We start from the raw sequence: 26167 nt of genomic DNA, 5'->3' as shown, positions 1-26167 counted from the left end.
GGGACAACAAAGTGAGCCAATCGGATTAGGTATGGGAAGAACCTGACGGTGAGGTGAGAGACAAGTCAGAAGTGAATTTAAGAGATTTGTTTGGCACACAAACACTTGACCTGATAAACAATATGTCATACAATCAAAGCTCAACAAACAGAGCATCCATAGCTCTGAACAGTACACAGAGTATAACAGAAAGTGCCATTTACTTTAGCAAATATGTCTTGGCAGCTTGAATCATACAGTAAATGTAGTGTATTGCACAGGTTAAACTTGAAAAAAAAAGAAGCGAGAGTCTGAGCATGTGCCTCGGCTTGTGCCTGTTGGATTTGTTCAATTAACTAATGGGGCCTGACAAGGGATTAGCTATCAAACATCGGCTGTTCACCTTCTGAAGATTAACCTACATCCTTTTTCACACTTGTCCCAGCATGCATAGGCATACATACACAGCACTCAGACAAAGACACACTTAAAGGAGTGTGTCTGCACATATCTTTAGGGCTCCAGTGATGAAAGCTATCTCCTGGCTCCACAAGAAATGTTTTGGTTAGTGTAGGCTTGTGAGTGGTTTCCATTGTCAGATAAAAGCAAAGAAAGCGCAGGGAGTAGAAGTGTTTGGAAATTTAAGTTTGCCTCAGGGAAGGGTTGAACACTGCACCATCTGTGTCCCCGACAGAGAGTGCAGAGGACGTGCATTTCTTAGAAAATGTTTAAGGATGGTATTTCAAGCAGCATTAACAGTGTAAATTGAGAAGGTGACATGAGTACTTTGGGGTTTTTTTTTTATGTTAGTGTGTGGTCATAATGAGCATCAATGGCTGAATAGATTACACAGATGACCAAACATGTTGTTTTTGTCTGAATCGTGCTGTGACTTACAATGACCAGTGGATGTCAGCAAAGATGTGGTTACCAAAGATGAATTTGAAACTCAAATGTTGCTGTTGATACCCTTATGCTGTGAAGATGTATTTTTAGCAAACACACATATACACAATGAACAGTTCATGAATAAAGCAGAATTGGCATTACCAATACCAAATTAATGCATTAAATAATTAAACAGTGCAATAATATGTTTACAAATGCATGAATGTTATGAGACTTTTTAATGCAGTATGCAGAGTGGCATGGCTCTATGAATGGCCAGTCCATCCATCCAGACTCAAATATCTCAAAAATTATTTGATTGAATAAAATAAAATTTTGCACCGACATGCATGGCACCCAGAGGATAAATCCTATTGACTTTAATGAGTCCTTGACTTTTCCACCCCCACCACCACAAGGTTCCCTGTCTCGACTGTATTGCCATGAAATTTGGTACTGACCTTCATGTCCCCATAGGGTTGAACTGTAATAACATTGGTAATCCCCTGGCTTTTTATCTCAGGCCATCATCAGGTTAAATAAAATGTGCCCAGTGCTTTGGTTTGTGACTACTTGCTAAACTAATAACATTCTAGAATTTATAGTGTTTATAATTAAAAAAGAAATTAGCACATTTTGCCATCTCTGTGCACATGTTAGCTGATGTTAGCACCAATGTGCCCACAGCCTCATAGAGCCAGTTGCACACACTAATCCACTTCCACACAGCACAAAAGCCCAGCGGATACAAAGGTGGTGTGAAAACAGCATGTTATTCTGGTCAGAGTTCCTCCAGTAAATACTTTTTTAGTAGATTACCACTTTGATCAAGCTTGATAACTCTTGAAAACTGAATGCTGCTGCATTTTCATTTGTGTTATCATAGTCTTCAATCAGCTGTCTCGGCCTGGAAGTGCCATGCTGTCCAGAGGGATTGAGTGTATATCCAAAAACCACCAATGCGGAGAGAGCAAGTCTTGTGGGAAAACATTTAATTATGATTATTACAGAGGAACTGGCATGAGTCGTGGATAAAGTTTTGTTTGGTATGTGGACAGAGACTCTTGAAATGTTAAAATCAGGTGTTTGAACGTGTGTGTGTCATTGAGCCTTGAACAGTATAGAAAACAATCTGGCACCATGAGTTACGAGGGGCTCTCCAGTCTGCTACAACCATTTGGAAACAACTGGGTGTCCTATCATCACAGTAAAAACACTCCAACAATTCAGAGGGGCATATGTCTGTCTTTCTGTGTAGCAATTCTCAGAGTTATTGCCTATGAGGGTGTACTCATAGAAAGGCTGAACTAATAAACAGAGCCAGCTAAGACAGAGAAGCACAACAACATGATGGAACAGCCAAGAGTGGTGGAGACAGATGTGGGGGGATTGAACGCAGTGGGATGCACACTGGGACTGTTTCCAAAGCAGTGAAACATGACTACTTGTGTTTACCCCCGCCCTCTTTGTGTCTCTGTACACACACACACACACACACACATACACACACATACATCTTTGGCTGCCTCAGCATGGCTCCCCTCCAGTCTCCAGACCAGGTTTTAGCTGATTACCAAAACGGGGGTCTTTGGGAATCAACACCACTGAGCAGTGCTGGGTGGAGAGATCTTTTTTCCCCTGACAAAATGAGGGAAAACAGGGGAAGAAAAGAGTTCAGCTATCCTTCTGGGACTGGAAACTGAACGAGGCAGAGACAATAGCCTGTGACCTCACACGCACTGCACACCTGAACTTTTCTGCATGCGTGTCTCTTTGTCTCTCTCTCTCTCTGTCTCACTCATCAGAAATAACAGGCATCAAGAGCAAGTATAGTAATAATCATCATCTTCTCCGCCTTTGTGATCACAGAGTGAAAGTGTGTTGTAGATATGGCCCCAGGGGGGAATGTAAGTGTGTGACTGCAGAAAAAGTGACGCCCTGCCTGCATCCAGATGTTTCATGTTTCTCTTTGGGAAGGTCTGCTCGCAGAGGAATAAGGGAATCATAAAAGTAGGAGTCCACGAGTCCGTGTCAGCAGATCGGTTTTAAAAGGACGATGAATACCATGCTTTTTGTGTAAGGTGTGTTGGATTTGAATCCAGGCTGTCCATATTTTTTTTTTTTTTTAGCGTCTGGAGAATGGAGAGCGGCATACTGAGGACGCTCATGCTCATGCTGGAGATACATTTGCTCTGGGTCTTTGCGCTGTCTGTGCAAGGGCTCTCCGGTCCAAATCATGAGAATGGTGAGTTTGCAAAAGATTACTTGGGTCATTATATCGTTTTGTTTCTTTTTCCTTTTGATTTTATCAAATGAGGAGGTCAACAAAATGAAGACCTCAGTTGAGGAAAAGGCATTAAAAAGATCTTTCATATTTAAAACTAGTGATACCACAGAGTGAAAGTATACCGAAGAAGTAAAACTAAAGTTGTTTCAAGCCAAACATTATTATAGGCTGTCAGTGCTGATCACAGAACAGATTGTTATAGGCTATTATTATTTATTATAGAACTGAATCATGATTAATTATGTGCAAGCAACACTTTTATTACTTTTATTTATGCTGTTGTGGTCAGAGGTAGTACTTGGGCTTACTTGGGCAGTAATCTGTAACAGTGCATCAAATTTTATATGTTGTATTTGCAAAGTAACTCTAGTTGTCATAAATACTTATTTTTTTATGACATTTACTACAGAAATGTTGTAAATAAAAATTTCTATATTCAACTTTTAATTTTTGTATTTATATATATATTTATTTATAGTTATATTCGACATTTTAGAAGAAGTCAAATGCATAGAAATACTCAAATACAAGTACTCCACTTTCATTGTAATTAGGAACCTATGTACTGACACCATAAATGTATCTAATAAACCTGAAAAACTTCTTCATAACTTTGAGTTTCAGCTTTTAGTCGTGAAGAGTTATGTCTGAATTTATAGAGTTGTGTCAGTATGAACTGAGAGGCAGATGAATCAGACTGGCTGTGTCATGCTGGCCTGTTGGTGTTTGAGGTCAGTGAGGCAGCCATGTGTGACCAGCTGATGAATGGCTTCATTCTGATTACCTCTCATACAGACTCACACTCCTCACAACCCAGAAACCATTGTGTCATCATCCGTTAGATAGATCAGACTTCATGCAGTATCGATGTATGTGCATGCGTGTCTCAAGTCAGACTCTGTTTTATCTCTTTCCCAGTGATTGACCTTCTGGCAGCTCTAAACATGTCCCAGCACATAAGCGGTGTGTCCAGAGTGCAGAGTCCCGGCAGTGTGATGTACAAAATACGTCCAAGAGCACCGTACCTGACTCTTCCTCGTGAATATTCCCACTTCTTGAACTCCAACTTTGAGGGCGGCATGGGAGTACATCTGGTGGTGCAACAGGCATCAGGCACCAGTGCCACTCTTTTTTCTCTCTCCTCTATGTCCTCACCCATTATCCAAATCATCTCCTCCACCCATAATAACAGTCTGCGTTTGGACTACCAGACTGGAGGTGGACTTCAGGGCCTTTCCAGCTTTCACTTCTCCAGGAGAAACCCCTTTTCCAGGGATGAGTGGGTACAGTTGGCTGTGAGCCTGAAGACAGATGGACTGGCATTTTTTGTAGATTGTCAAGAAGCTGTGGTTCTACCGATAAAAAGGGAAGAAAGAATCAACCTAAAATTTCCTCAGGATGCTGTTGTCACTCTTGCCAGCACACCAGGAAGGAAGGACAGCAAATTTAGTGTGAGTGTCTCGCACATACTGCACATCTGTGCACACTCACGTACTGAAAAGGCCACATGAAACATCACCCTTACTAATTAATTTACAAAGATTTCATGCTATGTAAACATTCATGCAATCATGAATGTCTGCTTCTTCCTGCAAATGCTCTTTTGACACATAATTGGTGCTACGTCATCACAAAAAGAATGAAACATCAAAAAAGAAGCAACAGTCTTTGGAAGTATGTCCAAAAGATGCAATTATTGAACATGACTTACACTTACATTACATATTTTCTGCATCTAATCAATGTGCATTCTGTATACAGATTTGTATGTAAGCATTTCTGTGTTTCTTTATGTATGCAGGGATATCTGAAGACAGCAGAGTTATCAATGAAAGCATATCTAAGGCGGCCGTGGCTCTGTGACAATATTACAGGTAAAGAAAGAGTATCTACATAATTTTCATTGTTTGGGGGATCAATAAAAGGAAATAATTCATGTAGAACCTAATAAACATGCCTTTCAAAGAAAACATTTCAGAGCTCACTGCTGTCTGTACATTGATAGATCAGTTTGCAACAGCTGAGGCTCTTCTTTCTTCCTTTGGCTTCATTCTTTCTTTTCATGACCCTGAGCCTGATGATTATTATCTTAGACTGGGTGACATGACAAGAATTTCTGTCAGTGAAGGGTTTTTCTTTCGTGAACAGCTATTACAACAATTTTTAAATAACATGTAACTTTATTTTGCATCCCTGTCTAGATTCCTGATATTCACAGTGAGTTGAGGAGGGGGACCACCATGGTTTATGTGCATTAGATCATATCTTTTTGCCCTCAGGCTGAAAGCCTTTCAAGCAGTTTGTTTATTATTCTTCAGTGGGTCTAAATTTTAGCAGCATTTTCACCGGATGTTTGTTTAGGCTCCAAATTTTGCTCCTTCATTCATTCAAGAATTATTCAGGAATCCCTTCTCAACAACTACTGCTCTTACCTTCCAGATCTCCCTGCGTCTCAGTATACAGACACCTATAGCTCAGATTCTCGAACTGACAGCAGTCGAATGTTCCAGCAAGATGCTTCCCACAGTAAACCTCATTCAAGCCACAGGTCAGCACACCAAACCAACCATTATCCCCAGGATGTCCAGAGTGACCAGCTGCAGAGAGGTGTGCTCCTGGGGCCCCCAGGATCTCCTCAAGGGGTTAAATCTGTTTCTCAGGCTCAAAAAGATGACAGGCTGAAGAAGCTGGAGAAGAGGCTCGAGGAGCTGGCTCTTATGTTAGACATGGTCAAAACTCAGGTACATGTTGCAATTAGAATATATGACTTTAAATGTTAAAATAAGATTGTAAAGTATAATAAAATGACATAAAATGGGGTTATTTTTTCATTGTATGTTTTTCTGCAGAATGCAGACCTACAGTCACGTGTGCAGTACCTGGAGGGATGTGAGTGTGTGAGGCAGCGTTGCGTATGGGAGGGCCGTGAAGTGGAGGATGGCCAGCGCTGGCAGACTCACCTCAACACTGTGTGTACATGCACATCTGGAAAGGTCACATGCCAGTCTGACATCAAAGGTAAAAATGATTCACAGTTTAACTAACCCTAACCCCTAACCCCTTTCCCATCCCTCATTTGTTTTCTCTGTTTAACTCTGTCACACACATCCAAAAACACACAATAAACACTCACACTTACAACAACAGCCTAACGCACATTCAACTGGTGTTAAGTAGCTAGTTTGCAGATGGCAGTTCCTTTGTCAGACCCTTGTCTGTCTAACCCCTGTCAAAATGGAGGCGTCTGTTTCGTCGTGACCTCTGACCCTGCTGGGTTCCACTGCTCCTGTCCCCCGAACACCAAGGGACCAGTGTGTCAAAGACAGCTGAGACAGGTATTCGTGTGTCAAGGATTAGTGGAGTAGTAAAAGTTTCAGAAGGTGTTACAAAGCAACAAAAAGTTTTATATTGATGTCAGACTTCTTTGTCCATGTTGTGGACATTAATTAATAATAAGTGTGCATACATTTATGGTGTCTGGTGGTGATTTATGACTGAATACTAAAGATAATATAACTATGTAAATGTCCCATTATCCACAGCTGTACTCTGTTGTTTGCATGCTAACCTGCCACACTAAGATGGGCACCAGCTTAATCAGCATGTTAACGTCATTGTGAGCATGTTGGCATGATGACTTTATAATGAGCATTTAGCTCAAAGCACTGCTGTGCAGCCACTCGCATGGCTGTCGTAATGTTTGTAATGTTGTCTTTGACTTCAGAGTTTCATCTACTGTAGGTGACTATAGGCAGATTCATTGTTTTAGTCTAGTTACAAGATTCTTATTGTATGTTTGGTTACCCAGCAGGTCGACACAACTTTTGAAATGCTTGAGGTGGGTGACAATCACAAATGAAAACAAAGGTTTGAAACCCCCCTTCTGTGTGTCGTGTGACTGTAGTTTTATTATAGTTTCTTATTGTTTTAGCATTTTCTTTTCAATCATTTTGTTTGTTTTTGCCTTTGTACTTTGTTACACAAGGCAAGGTGCTGCAGTAGTGAGTTAGACATTTTGGGAAATACAGCAATAAAATCTGCAAAATTGATAAGAAGATTAAAAGAATATCTCATGGGTGCTGGTAGTCAGGACTGAGTGAGGCACTTTCAGTCTTGATGCAAAGTTAAGTTTAACATCTCCTTTCTGTAGCTTGATTTTTAACTGACAGATATGACAGTATATCTCAAAATGTCGAACTATTCCTTTATTGTAACTGATTTTTTAGTTTTTAGATCTCTTTTGTGGTTAGCTGTAGAATATTGCTTGGCCTGATGCACTGGGTGAACCTAATAGCAGTGCTTTGCTTAACTTTTGTCCATTATAAGTTGTGGTATACTTAAAATTTGATTGTATTTTTTTTTCTTTATCTTATATTTTTCTTCTCTGTCTAGTGCTGTTACTGCAATTAGAGCTATTATGCTGAGCTCATCTGTCCAACACATTTCATTGTAGTGCTGACCTTGTGTTAACCTACATATGACAAATAAACCTGAAACTTGTAACTTGGTTATGGGCATTGCAGTGGGGTTTAAGGCTAGGTAAGAGGCTATCTGTCCTCCCTCCCCACTTAGGCATGTTGGGTACCAAAACCAGAGAACAACTGTGAAGGTGTGCAGGCATTTCAACGCCGCTGGGCCTTCAATCCTACCTCTGGCCTCTGTGAGGACTTTCTCTACTGCACTGGAAGCAGCAGCAACAACTTCCCTTCCTTTAATGCCTGTAGGGACCAGTGCATGTTGGGTGCATGTTGTCTCCACAAACCAAGGCAAGGTCTTGCCACTGGCCACCAGTATTACACTCAACATGGATACAACATCTCCTCTGTGAACGGGACTCTCTGGGGAGACAATCAGCAGAATTTGGATGACAAAATGTTGTATAGTGATATAATCCTCAACTGTACGGAGAAGAACAATCTTAAAGGAAACCATACAAATGTAGACTCCCACAAGGATTTGGATTTTACTTTTACCTGTGATTACCTCACTGTAACAGAGTGCCAAACTTTGGTGAAGGAGCAAGCTGGAGAGGCGCAAGTAATGAGCTTCTCTCCTGGAGTGAAGTGCTCTGATGTGAACTGTGGTGGAGGTTATGGATGCTTCTTTCAACACAAGTTCTGGAGATACAGAGAAATGTTCATGCAAGGCTCTGAACAGAGCATAGACACACACAATGCTAGAGATAATTGTGTGTGCAGACACATGACCCAGCGCAAAGAGATTAGAGACCTGACAATGAGAGAGAGAAGGTTGATCCATCAGGCTATCAAGAAGCTCTACGCCAGGCCAGGTAAACTTTAAATCTAAATGGTTTTTGTTTTTAAAATTCAAAGTATACCTTTCGATCATTAACATGGGTTTATTTGTGTGGTTATGTGGATTTAGCTGTGTGGAAGGACTTTGCTCTACTGAGAGCTGAGTTCTCTCCTCTGGCTGGTGATCATGCCTTCTTCCTCCCCTGGCACCGCTACCTTCTGCGATTAGTAGAGCGTGAGTTGCAATCAATGTCATCATGCAAACTGGCACTTCCATATTTTGAGTGGACAGTGGACTCTGGGTCAATGAAGTCCTCAGCTGCCTGGCAGGCTGGATTGTTTGGAGGAGACGGTGAGCCCACCTCTGGTTGTGTCCCACATCACCCTTTCCAGGGCTTAACATCCCGTTTCCACTGGTCCCCTTGTCTCAGACGGAGCTTCAATTCATCGGTTTGTCAAACTATATTCATTTGACAGCCCACTCACTGTACTTTATATGCAGTTTTTTTTAGCTGTATTGGTGATACCAGGACTGTCTAATTGATTTACACTTATCCCTTTAGGTGTGGCTGCCAGATGCAGTGACCCTGCAGAAGACTCTAAACCAGGCAGACTTCCAAATGTTCTCCCAGTCTTTGCAGACCTTTTCTGGTCTCTTTAGGCTATGGGTAGGGGGTCATATGGCTTCACCACTAGCTTCTTACGATCCTTTATACCTGTCACACATGGCATTCATGGACAAGCTGTGGACACAGTGGCAAGAGAAACATCAGCATGGCTCAAAAAGACAAACCTTAAGAAATGATCGTGCTCAGAGCAGCGCCCCTTACCTTGACAGACTGAGGCATGTCAAGATGAAGCCTTTTGACGTTACCCCTGATGATGTGATTTCGTCCAAGCATCAGATGTGTGTTGTATATGTGCCCATAACCATTGGTGCCCCTTGTAATATTACATCATTACAAAAGCACCCACAAGGAGGTCAGAAATATCAAAAGCGCAACTCGCACAGTTCTTTTGTCATTGGTGGCTTTGACCAACATGGATATGACCGTGATGGCTATGATCGGAGCGGTTGGGACAAGTATGGCTATGGTAAAGATGGCTTTAACCGGGACTTCTTTGATCGGGATGGATATGACGTATCTGGTTTCAACCGCTATGGGTTCAACCGTTCCAATGTCAGCTGGTTTGGCATGCGTGAGGATGGTGGGTTTGAGAATGAGAAGAGGAATGAGCTTGAAAAGGAGAAGAGTGATAATAAGAGACACAGAGTTAAGATAATGTCCAAGCTCTTCAGTGACAAAGGCTACAGCATCTATGGGTTTAATCCATTTGGTCTGGATCGTGGTGGCTTTGATGCATTTGGCTTTCGAACAGATGGTTACGACAAGGATAGGTGCAACTGGTTCTTCAATGGGCCACACTACCTACGGTTTTACTTCCACACCCAGCAACAGCTGATGTCATCCAGCAACCAAGCTTTAAAACGCATCACCCGTACCTGCCCTCCACTTACCTCCCTGCCCCACCACTGGGCCATCCAGGACTGGATGACTATTGATCCAGATAAAAGCAGAGCTCTGGATGGTCAACTGGAACAGGAATGGATGGGACAAATTAAGACAGAAAGTGATGATACTCTTATGGAAGCTACTCAAAATAGGAGCAACACATGGCTTCCAGTTACACCAGATCACAGGTATCAGCATCAGAAAGTGACAATATTCTCGCAAAGCCAGGCTACAATTTGTTGTTTGAGGCTAAAACTTGTACGACATGGGTCAGTAGGATTTGCTTGGCAGAGGCATCGACTGAAGTAGGTTGCACAGTTGATTGATGGCAAGTGCAATCCTTATCCTAGACATAAATTTGACCCCTGCCACCACCTGATTGAGCTAACGCACCACTTGCTTTGCTATTATTGAACAATTTTCTTTTTAACTTTGATGTAAAACAAAAAAACAGACAAAGAATTGCAGATTCATGCTTCATTTTATATCTACAACAGCAAGTTTTTAGTGTTAATGTTCTTAAGTTGCAACGCTTCAACAGTCAGTGAGTCATGTGATAATTTCTACTCAATTACAAGATTTGTTTTGGCAAATATCAGTAAAGGTTTTCAGAACTAAAATGCTATGGTGGAAACAGAACTGTAGACTATAATGTACCAACTGGCTTTGCAAGGTTAATGTGGCAAAAGTTATATCAGGCTTTTTCTCTAAACTATTTTCAGCATTTCAACCAATGTGGTAATCCCCTTTCTCCTCGAAACACTGTCTGTAGGTTTTGTTTCGAACTCCACTGGTTCAGCGGCTGTCCCCTTGGCTCTGCACCTATCACCTGTCCTGATCTCTGCCCTCAGGCCCGTTGCCATGGTTACCCCAAGGCTGTCTGTCATACGCACAATTGCGGTTCCTGTTTCACAGAGTGGCGGGATCCAGCTACTGGAAACCATGTAATATGCCATGACTGGTAAAGACTGGATTGTTTTCCAGAAGAAATGGAGGAACAAAGTACTTTTCACAACTTTTCACAGCAGTGAAAAGGGATTGGAACAACTGTTGTACCTGTCTCTGTTGTTCAGTGCAGAGAAACATAAATGCTTCATGATAAGGTTGACTGCTAAGGATATATTTTGAAATAGTCTCAGAAACACAACTGTATGCTAATGTATTTTAATGCTGCTTGTGATTGCTAAATGTGCAAATAGGCACATAGGCATTGCTAGGATGTTCACCATATCAACTTTATAAAGGGGTAATTTGGCAATGATTTGTTTACAACTTGTTGTGAAACTGCCAGAACATGTATTTTAGAGTACCCTGTCATTGTATGGTAATATACACTGTTGCCCATAAAGTTGGAATCATTTTACAGACACATTTCTCTTTTTATTTACACATCAGATTAATTGTGGTTTTATCTTTATATACATTATGATATGTTTGGAAGAGATTGATCAATAAAGTTTTGAGAAGATAAACTTTATCTATGAAGAATAAATTACATTGTCACAATCATTTCATGACAAGAGGTAAAAGTATTTTATTCCAACTTTATGGGCAGCAGTGTAGTTGTGAGAAACTTCCTAGTCAGTGCATTTTAGGTGTACAAGCTCCTGTGATAGTGGAGTGAAACAAACATGTGGAACATGTGTCTTTTCTCAAGTTCATGCTCCTCTCCCTCAGAGTCACACAGACTTTGTTCTTTCTTTCATTTTTACCAACAATATAATACACATGTGCCCAAACAGCCCACTGTCCGCTCTCTCACCCCTCCCACTGACTACTCTCTCAGTCACTGTCTTTGCCTTTTCAGCCATTTTGCCCTTAATTGTTTCTGCATGTAGGCTTGAAGACTCCAATTGCACCCAGATACACACTCACAGACGCACTTTGATGTCATGCATGCTTGGGTTGCTAGAGGAAATGCCTGTTGGCTGCTGGCACAGTAGGCAGCCTCACTAGTTTCTCTCATACTCTGTGATTATTGCCCTCTCTCACAGACAAACACATTGTCTCTGTCCCTTGAGAGAGTTGTCATTAAGATAATTATAATGAAAAAAATATTTGATGAGCTCTCTGAAAGCCTTTGATGGAAAATAATTGAGCTGATGTTGCTCTTTAGTGCTCAGTGGTATGTGCTATAGTCTAAACAACTTTCTTTTTTCTTTTTTTAATCAAAATAGCTTAAAGAACCACAGAATAGGGGAGGTTTTTTTAAGTCGTGATCTGTTTTGTAGGACTTTTTTTCAGAAAACTGCTAGACCCATTCAGTTTTCTGTTTCTCAAACCGTAAATCTTATTGAGTGTTAATAGACTTGCTGGTAGTAGTCTTTAACAGCTAGAAGGCCGTAGGAAATCGTGGTTATTGTTACGGCCCATAAAAACGTAGTGTGTGTGAGCACGTAAGCACATAAATATTATATCAGAAACATGGTGTTTTGTCATTACTGGAGACAGAGAGCAGATCCAGATGTTCTCCAGTGACCTAGAGTAGAGACAAGGTGAAGCGAATCTGTATCGACAGCTGCCTGAGGAACCAGTTATATTAATGTTCAAACTTATTTCCACACTGTTTTTTTCTGATTTAAACCATCTGTATACACTCTGTCTTTATCACTTGGGATGTGCACACACACACACACATACACCTACAAGCTCAAAAATGTGTATGCATTTAAACATCTGTCTCATCTTCAGGTTGTGAGCCAGACGGTACAGTTCATAATGTGTCCTACAGCAATATAGATGGCTGTCAGACATGTACGTGTAAGGTGAGTATTTGACATACACCTAGACTAAGACAAACATATTTATTAAGCCTGAATAAATGTTTTGCCCTTCCTCTGTTCATTTAATTTCATCATTTTCTCTCACCTCTTTGTACCTTCATTACAAATAGGGGGGTAACAGAGAATGCTACCCCCTACCCTGCCCTTCACTGGACTGCACACAAAAGGAGACTGTACCTGGAGACTGCTGCCAGCAGTGCAGAGGTAAGGACAGGAAAATAATCTGTACACAACAATGTTAGAGAAGAAATCTAAAACTTGCCAATATTATCACTGTATTGGACACAAATATAGTAGGGGCTCGCCTTTGGTAGCCTATCCTCATTAGGTGTTCCTAACATTTTATGAACTACACAGAAGGTTTGTGTTTAAACATATTAGTCTTCATTTTACAGCCCTCTAAATGAAAATGACATAATGTGCCCAAAAGCACAGAAAAAATATCCAATGTATATCCAAACATTGTAATGAAGTCAAAGTTTATCAGTGCTGTCCAAGATAAAATTTGCCTAAATGTTTCAAAAAGTGAAAAACTATTGCAAGATTCTAACAAATTATTTTGGTCAGACTGAAATATCATCAATCTCATCAAGCAGACAAGACAGAGGCATGGCAACTCACGATGAATGTTACTTCTTTATATTAATGCCATGTGTTGACAGTTTAATAACCAGAAAAGCAGGGGGTACAGATTTACGTCCAGAGTTGAGGGGTGGTATTAGTCCATGTCCAAGCTAAAAAAAAGACTGATTTGTGTCTACATTGTTTTGGTGAAACTGTAAAATGTGTTGGCAGGTTGTATCCATTCTGGTGTCCGGTATGATCACAGAGCAAAGTGGAGGCCAGTGGAGAATGCCTGTGATGTCTGCCACTGTTTGGTGGGTCTGATACTGACTGACAGTTTAACCTTCTGTCTCTTCACCTGGATTAATATTGTTCTCTCATTTTACCAGGAAGGTCATGTTCACTGTGAGAGGGAGCAGTGTAACACCCCATGTAAAAACCCAACTGCTCCTCCACCCAATACCTGCTGTCCAGTTTGTCATGGTGGGTTTCTTTAAAGGTCCAGTGTGTAACATTTCAATGGCTCTGGAATATAATATGCATAACTATCTTTTCATTAGTGGTTCACAAATCCTACACACTGGTCCTTTAATACACTTTAGCAGTGTGTGTGGGTTCAATCAACTGCAGAGACACGGTGTGTGTTTGTGTGTGTCTTGAAGGCTGTGGTGTGAACGGTCATGACTTCTCTAATGGAGCTGTGATTCCTACTGGAGACCGTTGTCAAGAGTGTATATGTGTGGTATGTTATATATCATTTCATTTCATTTTTGTGTGTTTTTGGAATCATTTAATTTTAAGTTTAATCATATATATATATGTTTCTTGAAGAATGGAAATGTGGCTTGTTCGCCCCTTCCTTGTCGTGCCCTGTCTTGTCGAAACCCCGTGCATCGTGCCGGAGACTGTTGCCCACGGTAACTGAGCCGCCTGCCCTCAATCCATATCACACCTGCATCAATCCATCTTATTCATCTAATACTTTGAATGCACAGGTTTATGTGCACATGAGAGTTTTGGAAGGTTCTCAAGACGACAGAAAGATTTCCAAAAAAAAGTTTTAAATGTTGAAGTTAAATGTGTTTGTCACCTGTAGGTGTGAGCAGTGTGAATATGAGTCCAAGGTATATGGGGATGGACAGAAGTTCCCCTCCAAGAGAGACCCCTGCCTCTACTGCCGTTGCAATGTGAGTTCAGGAGTTTTGGTTATGTGATGTTCATGCGACTGGACTCAAGTCTTAGTGTTGGTGAGGTTACAAAGAATAATAAGTAAATGTGATTTGAAAAAGTGTGAAAATTAAGCTGAGGTTTGAAGTTTGAAGTCCTGAAAATCCAGGATTTTTTAGACTTTGGACTTTAAAACTAAATGTTGGCCAAAACTCTTTTTAACATGCACATAATATAAACAAACAATATTTATGTGGATACCTGAGATTTGTTTTTGTAAAGAATTGTGACCAATATGCATAATGAGCAGGACATTTCACATTTGAAAAATAAAGGAACAATGTAATGGAGACATTGTTTCTAAATGACCTCAAACTAAGTTTTGCATTTCTGTACTGCAAGGTGTTGTTAAGTTATCAGTCAACATATACACTGATACTAATGTCAGGCTGGCAATTTAACAATCTTGCTCTAGTTTATAGTTTAATTAGTCAGTTAGCTTTGTATTTGTATTTAATCCCTTCTTGTGTCTACCTGTTAGGCAGGTGAAGTGTCTTGTGAACGTATGGATTCATCATGTCAGACCTTACACTGCAGTCATCCAGCTAAGCGCAAAGGAGAGTGTTGTCCCACATGTAATGGTCAGTATATCTGTCAGGTTTCTTCAGAAATATACTTTACTTTACAAACTCAAGCAAACATAATTAGAGTTTGTGTTTGTTCCCACAGAATGTGAGTATGACCGGAGGGTGTACGCTGACGGAAAAGCGTTCATCCCTGCAGGAAGTGGACCCTGCCTGCAGTGCAGGTGTAAGGTAAGTCTGTACGGCATATTGAAAAAGTGGTGAAACTTTGAGGATTCATCTCATACTTTCTCATACCCAAAAAATGAGAGACATATTTCTATCTTTGTCTCTTGTCTCAAATTGTTTCTCTTTGTTTTGGATGGTGAAGCACAGTATAATTCTATAACTCTCTAAACATCTGATAGGCATATATATAACTGTTGTTTTATAATGTTTTCTTACTGGGTGTCTGTTACAGGGTGGGAATGTTATTTGCCATGAAGAGAAGTGCCCTCCTGTCCAGTGCTCCAACCCTATTATAGACCCACATGTCTGTTGTCCAATCTGCAAAGGTAATAATACACACTCACTCACACACACACACACAGTTCATCAATGAATATATGACAACACCTCTTTCCTCACTGTAGCATGTGTGTTCGAGGGGTTGGAATATGAGGATGGTTCTAACTGGCAACCTGAGGGTCCCTGCTCCAGCTGCACCTGTGTGAAGGGAGAGATCTTGTGTACACACACACGCTGCCCCTCCACCGAGTGTCTGCATCCCACCAAGATCACTGGTAAAAAAAAAAAAAAAAAAACGTGTGTGTGCATGTGTGAGCTTTTTTTTTTTATGCAGGTGACTGGGTGACCTTACTGTCTCTTTCCTTTCCTCAGGCTCCTGTTGCGCAGTGTGTGAAAGCTGCACTTATAACCACCGTATCTATAGCAACGGCCAGAGATTTACGACCCCTGACCAGCCCTGCCACATCTGCACCTGTCAGGTAAGCACGTCTCAGTTCACACACAAACTCAATAGCACCATTCCCCTTTAAACCAGCTGATAGAGCCTTCCCTTCTCCTCAGCATGGCAGTGTAGAGTGTGAGCAAAGACCTTGTCCTCCACTCAACTGTTCCAACTCATACACACCACCTGGAGAGTGCTGCCCTAAATGTCCAGGTACTCAGGGACAGATATGACCACCAATCGAGTAGTACATGTTTTGTTTTGTTTTTATTTACCTAACTTTGCATCTGTCCCAGACTGCTCCTTTGAAAACCGTGTATTTGTGGATGGAGAAGCTTTTCCGAACCCTGTGAGTGTGTGTGAGGAGTGTAAGTGTGTGAGTGGCACGATTCACTGCCACCAAGCACAATGCCCTCACCCTCACTGTAATGCACCTCTACCCGGAACATGCTGTCAGAACAACTGCAATGGTGAGGAAATATGCTTTTTTTTTTTTTTGCATGGATACAAATAAACAAATCAAAATCTCAAATGTACACAATATTCCTCTACATTAGGCTGCAGCTATGCTGGGAAAGAATATCCAAATGGACATGAGTTTCCACATCCTACTGACACGTGCAGGACATGCAGCTGCATAGTAAGAACAATAAGAACCACGGCATGTTTTGATCATCTGTAGTCTTCTTGAAGCACGCTTTCATCTCAATCTGTGTTGCGTTTGCTATAGAACGGGAATGTGCAGTGTCTGATGAAGAGGTGTCCTCCACTGTCGTGCTCCAACCCTAATGTGCTGCCTGGAGACTGCTGCCCCCAGTGTCCTGGTAAGGATGTGCAAGACCGAAAACTAATAATCTATGTTGTTGAACACAACATAGCTTATGTACAGTAGGTGTATAGTGAAGGCATACAGTTCACTGTTTTCAATGACGTTCCATCATCAGCTCCACCTTCGGACTGTGTGTATGAACAACAACGCTACAGACATACTGAGCGTTTCTATCACACAACTGACAACTGTCGATCATGTACCTGCACTGATGGGACAGTGCACTGTCAGCGCAGGCCCTGCCCCTTTGCTGGATGTTCTCACCCCATCACACAGGAATGCTGCCGGACCTGTGAAGGTAAAATTTCTTAGGTCGTACCAAGATACTATAAAGGCATTATGTTACCTGTTGCAACAAAAGACCTCATGAAGTTTGACACAGATGTTCTTCCGCATACACTTAAATCAAATTTCCCATGCAGGCTGCCAGTATGAGGGTCGAGAGCGAGCTAATGGTGAGACGTGGGATGATGCATCAGACCCGTGTGCGGTGTGTGTTTGTCGTGAAGGCTCTGTCCGGTGTGAGAGGAGGCGCTGTCCACCTTCCAACTGTAAGCATCCAGTCCAAAGGCAGTGTTGCATGTCCTGTGATGGTGAGTGACTGAAAACCCCTAACAGCAAATGTCCAGTAAAAGTTGAAAACTATTTTTCCAGTGTTATTTCTCCAATTTTCTACTCGCAGGCTGTATGTTTCATGGTAAAGAATATCCTGATGGCACTGAGTTTAGTGATGGCAAAGATCCCTGTAGCGTATGTTACTGTTATGGGGGGGAGGTCGTCTGCACCAAGATACCCTGTTATGGAGAGTGCAGCCACCCTTACAAACCACCGGGACAGTGCTGTGGAGAATGTGAACGTATGTAAAGTCGAACTCTGCCTACATTCCTAGTTTAGTTTCAGCACTCTCCTAATCACAAAGTGACATAATAATCTGTCTTTATTTGATAGGCTGTTTCCATAACAGTGCAGTCCTCATAAATGGCCAGTCAATCCCTGACCCAGGAGATCTCTGCTCTGAATGCACCTGCCAGGTAGCATCAGCACACACATATTCACATTCTCACTCCTGATGGTTAATCTCTTTAAACGACAGTGTTGTGCTTCTTCTCTTACAGAGAGGTTCAGTGCGATGTACGAAGAAGCCGTGTCCAGCAGCCACCTGTCCTCACCCGATCACCAGTCCATGTGGCTGCCCTGTCTGTGACGGTAACCAGCTTATGACATATCACAGTTGATGTCACAGAGTAAATGAGTAACCGATGTTTCACTCTGTGTGTAGGCTGTCATTTCCGAGGTGTGACTTATGTTGAAGGCCAGGTGTTTCCAGGAGGAGAGGGAAGGTGCCAGGACTGCACATGCTCAGTGAGTGCATTTAGTTTTGGGGCCTCTGACTTGTTGCACCCCTCACAGCTACCTTACATATTGTGTTTTTTCCACAGAGAGGTGAAGTGGTGTGCACACAGCGGAGATGTCCTGCTGTATCGTGCCCACACCCGGCCCTTGATGGCTGTGCGTGTGGAGTATGTGATGGATGCAATTTTAACGGACGAGGCTGTTTCAATGGAGAACGATTCCCACACCCTGCAGACCACTGTCAGCTCTGCTCCTGTTTGGTACTATCACGCACACACATTTGAATTTGTATCCACTGGGAAGAGTAAAAAAAAAAGTAATTTGAGTGTCAAATACTGAACACTTGTATGCTCTGAAAAATTTGTATCTTGCTGCTCCTTGGAAATGGATGGTAGCCGTCAATGGATTAGTTACAAGATTTACAGCAAGTAAGAAAAACATGTCAAACATTTACACACTTGCAGCATAATCCACTTTTTCTTCTGTTAAAACATATATTCAGTATATTACAAACATTCAGTGCTTTCCAAAATAAATTGATAAAAATACTGCTGGTACAATGAGGTGATAGCAAAGTATGTAGTGCATTTGTATAGAAAATATGAGTGTATTGAAGACAGTTAAAAAGAACACAGGGTCAACAGTATAATGAAATGTGATGAAAAACAGGTCAGCACAGTATTAAGTATATAATAGTTGCAATAGCAGCGCTAGACATAGAAGATAATAGAATAAAATGAGGTATTTTATATAAAATATAATAAAATTAAAATAAAATGTATAAATTAACTGTATACATTTTATAAGTTAATTATACACTGTATAAATGAGAAACTGCTGAATGTGAAGGTTTATACAGAGTATTAAGGAAGTATCACTGTAGGAATAAAAATGAGCATACTATATAAGTAAGAGACAGATTATATGCTACACTATATAAATAAATACTGTAGCCATTGCACGGTGCTTCAGAGCTTAGCAATGTCACCGCACATGTCGTTCAAACCCTTCAGCCAGATAGGACCTTTATTGACTCTCTATTGGTGTGAATGTGTGTCAGTCCTGTGATGAACTGGCAACCTGTCCATGTCCATATATCCATACTATATAAGTATACTATGCTACACTATATAAACATATGAAAACTTAGGATTGTGCGTTAAAGTGACAAGTGTGTGTCCTGGTATCATTGCTGTAGTCCATCATCTACTTATCTTCTGTAATTGACTGCGTAAAGGAAATAACCTCAGTGTGTTTCTGTGTATAGAACGGCGGTGTGGTGTGTACGCATGTGTCCTGTCCAAGTGTAGCCTGTGTGCGTCCGGTGACCCCTCCTGGGGAGTGTTGCCCTGTCTGCACAGGGATTTGTCTTCATCAGGGGAAAGAGTATCAGTCCGGCTTCTCATTTGCTTCACCCTCTGATCCCTGCTCATCATGCTCCTGTCTGGTTAGTGTGAAGACTTACTGAATGACAAAGAAACAAATGCCTGATTCAGATTATCTGATTAATTCCTCTTGTTCTCTTTTTTGCTCCTTCATCCCCTCCCCTGATCAGAATGAGGTGGTGAACTGTCAGAGGAGACCTTGTCCAATCCAGTGCTCCCATCCGGTACCTTCAGATAGTTGCTGCCCCGCCTGTGACTTCTGTCTGTATGAGGGTGTTGTCCACTCTCACAGTCACACCTTCACGCCCTTCTCTAGCCCCTGTCAGCGCTGCACTTGTGTCAGAGGCACTGTCACCTGTGTGCCCCTGGTCTGCCCAGCAACACCTTGCATCCGACCAGTTACCAAGCCTGGATATTGCTGTCCTGAATGCACAGGTGTTTGTCTAAATGTTTATGGCCTTAATATTTATTCTAAATTAATTAAGTCTCTGCAATAAAAGCAAGAATGATAATTCTGCAACTCACAAATTTTCAGCATGAGATGCACACATTACCATTTATGTTTCAAGCACATGGTGCAAGCTTATGCACAGATAAAAAACATAAAAACAATCTCTCTATAAAGACCTAACTGAAAAATCTCTTCACTTTTTCCCTTCTCTCTGTCTCTTGTCTGTCTTTGGTCTCAGTGTGTACACTTGATGGACAGGAGTTTAGTGATGGGCAGACATGGACCCTGAGTTCAAACCACTGCTCCACCTGCACTTGCCAGGTATGTCTCCTCCATCTTTGTCTTTTCCCTCCATATTTGCACCTTTCCTTGTGTTTAAATACTAAATCTCTCTGAGCTTTGCAGGCAGGTGAGGTGCAGTGTGCATCTCCTGAGTGTTCCAAGCTGCCTTGTATGCATCAGGTGACTGATCCAGGAACCTGCTGTCCTCGCTGTAGAGGTAAACATATCACTGGAAATTATAATCACAGGAGGAAATTGATTTACCAGTGATTGAATTTTCCCTCTCAGGTTGTGTGTATGGAGGAGAGGAGCATACCGAGGGCAGCAGCTGGTTCGCAGACTCGACTCCTTGCATGACGTGTATGTGTGTGGACGGGGTGACTACCTGCTCTGAAGTACGCTGTCTATCTCCCTGCATCAACTTCATCAGCGTGCCTGGAGAGTGCTGCCCTGTGTGTGCTGGTAAACAAACATTAGCTGCAGTTTATATTATAAATATTAATATACATATAGACTTTTTGGTACTTAATAATCCTATATATGTTATGAATGTTTTCAAATAGATTGTGTATTTGAGGGCAGAGTGTATGGTCCAGGTGACAGTTTCCATCCAGCCGATGACCCCTGTCAGATCTGCACTTGTGAGGTACGACATTGTGACATACGCGCCTCTACATCTGGAGACGTGATTCTGATTCTGTAACTTGTTATTTTAGTGATTTTCTTGATCTTAATAGATGAACTGATACATCTTTTAGTCAATAGTCAATCAGAAAACAGAGTTCAAAACCCAAAGAGTTTAGTTTAGAAGAGAAGCAGTACATCTTCAAGTCTGAGAAGGTGAAACCACACAGTATTTGGCATTTTTGTTTAATAAATGACTTAAATGACAAATAAATTGTCAAAATTGTTGCTGATTAATCTTCTGTCAATGCATTTCTAGATTAATCAACTAATTGTTTTAGCTCTATTTATTAATAGAGATAAGTAGTAATAGAATTAGATATGTAAGTTGCAGGGGTTAGTGTAGTTATCTAATGTGTGTGTTTCCCAGGTAATGCCGGATGGAGAGCAACACCTGAGGTGTTATCGAAAGCAGTGTCCCAGTCTGGTTGACTGTCCTAAGAGCAATATCTTCTTCTCTGGACCAGACACCTGCTGTCCTGTCTGTGCACGTCAGTACTAAATTGCACTTTCTGACATATCGTATGATCTCTGCATTGCACTGCTCTGTAACATTTGTGTGTGTGTGTCTTTGTCTAGAGCCTCTCAGTAACTGCACCGCTGCAGTAACTGGCAACGAAGTCTTGGCAACAGATGACCCTTGTTTTACCTGTCAGTGCCAGGTACCGCAGCACTTTTCTTCGCTCTGTTGTGATCTACGACTTTCCCTGAACTCAGTCTGAGAGTCTGAGAGTGATACAGTGTCTATGATTTAGGACCTGACGTGGACCTGCTTACACCAGATCTGCCACCCGCTCACTTGTCCTTTTAATGAACAGTTCACCCCTCCGGACTTATGCTGCCCTGTGTGTAAAGGTGAAATAACATTATCTTTCTTGCTTATCTGTATTCTGTTCCTTTTTTAAAAGTCGTACTGGCATTCAAACATCCAGAACAGTGATGGTTCTCCTGTGTTTCATACAGACTGTGTGATTGAGGGCCAGAACAGACGAGTGGCCAACGGCAGCAGCTGGACAGACAGCGATGACGACTGTGTCACATGTACCTGCAACGTGAGTCTTGCAGAAATACTCAGACTGCTTGTGCAATGCTTTAACTAATGCTAATAACATTTATATATTTTTTTTCAAATTAATATCTGAATATAAGATAATATGGCCAGAGGGACTTGATTCTGGTGATTTGCTTATGCTAAAGAAATGTAATTGCACAATAAGTAAGTATACAGGTAAAAATCCCACTTACACACAAATCATGCCTAAATAAAGACACACCTAATATTAGATGTATATATAATATAGATTTCCTAACCTAGGCCTGAGCAGTGGTGGAAGAACTACTCAAATCAACACTAGTCCTGCATTCAAAAATGTTACTTAGGTGAAACAACAGAATTATTATCAAAATGTACTGAAAGTATTAATTGTGCAGAATGGCACTGATCGGTTTTCTATTATTTTATCATTATTGTTGATATATGTGTGTGCAAACAGTACTGAATGGTGTAATTGGTCGAGCTGGAGCTTATTTTATCAAGTGAGTACTTTAACTGATAACGAGGCACCATATTTCATAACATGATCACTTGTTTTAGTGTAAAAAAAGAAAGAAAAGAAACTATATCTGTGAGGGTAATTTAGTGAAGAAAAACAACACATTTCTCTCTGCAATGGAGTCAAGTAGAAGTATCTGTTTCTGAAGTAATCTATTCTTTCATTTTCCTTAGCTGGGCTACATTGAGTGCAGCATTGAAGAGTGTTTACCTGCCATTTGTCTGGACGGTCAGAAACAAGTGAAGATTCCAGGGAAATGCTGCTATGAATGCCAAGGTATCAAAGCCAGCCAGTCCTGCGAGAGTCTGTGGTCGTGCTTGTTCTTAATATGGAACGTGTGTGTGTGTCGTAGACTCGGGAGTTTCGTGTTTGTACCAGGGAACAGTATATCACTCTAACGAACAATGGGAGGTGGATGAGTGCACCAGCTGTACGTGTGTGTTCGGAGATGTACACTGTCAAAGTGAACGCTGCCCTCCCCTCACCTGTGCAACAGTCAGTATAACAAACACACACACTTTCTTTCTTTCTTCTATCATCATAGTCTAAAATGTTCTGTAGAGAGACGTTAAATGTCTGACATTTGTCATCAGTGCAGACCGTTATTTGCCTCCCTCTATTTGTCTCCTGGGTTCCTCCTCACACAGCTAGAGTGGCTGAATCGGTGTGTTTGTATGTGTGTTTCCTCCCAGGACGAGATGCCAGCCATTGTCCCGGGTTTGTGTTGTCCTCACTGCCTTCCTCGTCCAGCCACCTGTATTGCCTTCGGAGACCCTCATTATCGCACCTTCGATGGACGCATGTTGCACTTCCAGGGAGCGTGCACGTATATCCTGGCACAAGACTGTGAGGGCGGAGACTTCAGGTGAGCGGGTCACTATGGTTACCCAAGGTGCTTTGTTTGTTTGTTGTTTTAAAATATTGGATACATTCACCTCTTCCTGTCTTATAAAAATCATTCATATTCTTTTAAGAACAACATACCATCTCATGTGGATTTTCAATAAAGCACATTTTATAAGTTTTATAAAATGTTAAAAAAAAATTGAAATGAAAAATTAATCATTACACTCTTTATACCCCGTTCTGTGTTTATACAGTATTCATGCCACTAATGATGATCGTGGCCGTAAAGGAGTGTCCTGGACTAAAGAGGTGACGGTGTTTATAGGAGACGTCACAGTGCAGCTACTCCAGGACTGGGTTGTGAAGGTTTGTGTGTACAAATATTCCAAATACATTTTGTGTAATCATGTTTGTGTTCTGTATCCACTCAGCTATTCCTGTACTCCTCAGGTGAACGATGAGGTTGTGACTTTGCCATTCCTCAAAGAGCCATACATCTATGTCGAACGACAAACCAACACCATCTTACTCAACACCAACATCGGGCTAAAGGTGCAGTTTTGTCTGTTTTATCTATCATTGTTTTGGTGGAAAGCATATAGTTTAAATATTAACCGTTTAGGCAAACACTGATACACCTTGATCATCTTTAGGTACTGTGGAGTGGTCGTTCGCATCTAGAAGTGAGTGTGCCAGGCTCCTATAAGAGCCACACCTGTGGTCTTTGTGGAAACTTCAACAATTACTACCAGGATGACCTCCGAATGCCAAACGGACGAATCAGCCAATCAGAGTCTGACTTTGGCAACAGCTGGAGGGTAAGATAAATACTCAGAGAATAAACTGAGGCATAATAAAAGAAATAAAGTTGTCATACAAAAACAAGTCAAACAACTATTTGTCATTTTAGGTCACAAATGGTAGCCACTCTCTGACATCCTGTCGTCCCGGTGAGAACGTCGACCCCTGTAAAGAGGCAGGCTACCAGGCCAAGAAGGGGGCTAACGCTCGCTGTAAGGTCCTGAAATCTGCTACCTTTAAGCCCTGTCATCGTGTGGTACCCCCTGAACCGTGGTACGGAGCCTGTGTGTATGATCTCTGTGCCTGCGGGGCCAATACTGACGAGTGCCTTTGTGACACACTGGAGGCCTACGCCAGTCAGTGCAGAGAGGCTGGAGTCATCCTGAAGTGGAGGGGCCCATCACTGTGTGGTGAGTACAACACACACTTAAATATACCTTGATAATTTACTGAGTCAGGACCAAAACAGGTTTTCAGTTACTTTAAACATGTACATTTGATTATGAAATGATAAGATATATAAGGGGTGATAAGTAAGATTTTCTACTGAACTATGCTGTTAAATAATCTTTGCTATTCTAAAAGCAACAATTTAGTGTGAACCAATGAAAATAAACAGACAGTTTCTCCTTTGAAACAATGATCTTATTGTTGTCAGACACCTGCTGATTCCTACTGGTCACCAGTTAAGGTCAACAGAAGTCACAGTCTTGGAGTCACAGTGGTCACAATGTTCTCAGTCTCTCATTGTTTTTTCCTCTGTCACTGTCTTCCACAGCTGTGGGCTGTCCAGTGGAGAGGGGCTTTGTGTTTGACGAGTGCGGACCCCCGTGTCCTGTAACCTGCTTTAACGTTGACGTACCACTGGGGGTGATAGAGAGCCACTGCTTCAAGCCTTGTGTACCAGGCTGCCAGTGTCCTGCTGGTCTGGTTTTACACAACAACTACTGCATACAGCCAGAAAAGTGCCCCAAGATCATTCATGGCAACACCTCATAATGCTTGAACTTCTCACTTTCAAGTGGACACTTGCACACACATGCACTACCACCTCTAATAATCTTTATTCCACTCGAGGACTGCACAAACCTTCTGTTACTGTACAAGTTTGAAAAGGAAAAATATCTCAACAGATTAACCTCCATGACGTGTGGATTTAACACAATGACTGAAGAGAAATACTGCATTTTAGTTTTATTATTATATGTAGCACTGAATATTTATACTACACAAGGGTTTGTTGTTTAAATTTCACAAGTTTCTTGGTGTTGTCCTAACAGTTTTGTTTTATACACTTAGACACATAGAGACTGATATTGTCCACAGCGTTTATATTGTTTTAACAGTATTATTTACCATCAAAAGAGCATTTGTTTACTGTACAGGTTCATTTCAGCACAGTGCAATGTCTGACTGTATATACAAGCTACATAATCTCAGGTCTCTCTTTTTTTCCGTTCTCCATCCTACAAATAAACAAAGGATTCACTAATATTTGCTGTGTTTCATTTTCATTAAATTCATTATTCATGAAGACATTAGTGTGATCTTGATGTTACATTTTACTTTTATTTAATAAGAGGTTTCCTGAAAAGCGTTACATTTTATTAAATTAGCTGCTTGTTTAACTTAGGGGGTATTTTAGTGAGTGCACTATGCAGAAATGTGAAATATCTTTCCAGTGCAACATATATGTAAATATATTCCAACAATTTATTTAAAAAGGAAAATGAAAATTGGGATTTCAATGGAAATCAGTAGAAATTATGAACCTAAAAATAAAGCCTGATAAAAAGTTACCATGATCATGAACCAGTGGGTGTTTTATAAGATTCATGATGACATATAATGTATGAGACATAATATGTACAAGCTGGGATCCACCAACTTTCACTAGTAGTTCAGTGTTACTGAACACTTTTCACACAGGTGTAATGACTCACATGGTCATGTATCACCTTTCACTTCTCTCTGTCTCCCTCTGACAGATACACTGTCACTTTTATAGCTTGG

General features: G+C 41.3%; 1 protein-coding gene across 1 annotated transcript; it reads left to right on the top strand.

Moving 5' to 3' along the window:
- The first annotated feature begins 2477 nt into the window (after positions 1–2477).
- Positions 2478–25613, top strand: kcp (kielin cysteine rich BMP regulator). Its single transcript, XM_027272523.1, has 47 exons — positions 2478–2877; positions 2997–3112; positions 4073–4605; positions 4956–5028; positions 5594–5895; positions 6004–6172; positions 12615–12688; positions 12817–12910; positions 13502–13584; positions 13660–13753; positions 13933–14012; positions 14102–14187; positions 14367–14457; positions 14979–15078; positions 15167–15252; positions 15482–15575; positions 15654–15803; positions 15901–16007; positions 16090–16183; positions 16267–16440; positions 16528–16610; positions 16701–16794; positions 16915–17097; positions 17222–17392; positions 17482–17655; positions 17748–17830; positions 17915–18005; positions 18079–18161; positions 18239–18412; positions 19420–19599; positions 19708–19972; positions 20227–20309; positions 20394–20487; positions 20559–20732; positions 20834–20916; positions 21325–21445; positions 21534–21616; positions 21710–21809; positions 21918–22006; positions 22681–22783; positions 22860–23002; positions 23200–23372; positions 23608–23719; positions 23804–23905; positions 24007–24171; positions 24264–24564; positions 24933–25613. The coding sequence occupies exons 2-47, from the start codon at positions 3007–3009 to the stop codon at positions 25151–25153; spliced, it is 6318 nt and encodes a 2105-aa protein (XP_027128324.1). The 5' UTR covers positions 2478–2877; positions 2997–3006; the 3' UTR covers positions 25154–25613.
- Positions 25614–26167: the final 554 nt, after the last annotated feature.

Source organism: Larimichthys crocea, chromosome XXI, assembly GCF_000972845.2.
Source record: "Larimichthys crocea isolate SSNF chromosome XXI, L_crocea_2.0, whole genome shotgun sequence".
Lineage (NCBI taxonomy): Eukaryota > Metazoa > Chordata > Actinopteri > Sciaenidae > Larimichthys > Larimichthys crocea.
Note: the sequence above shows the minus strand (reverse complement) of the source record. Positions and strands in the feature narration are given on the sequence as shown.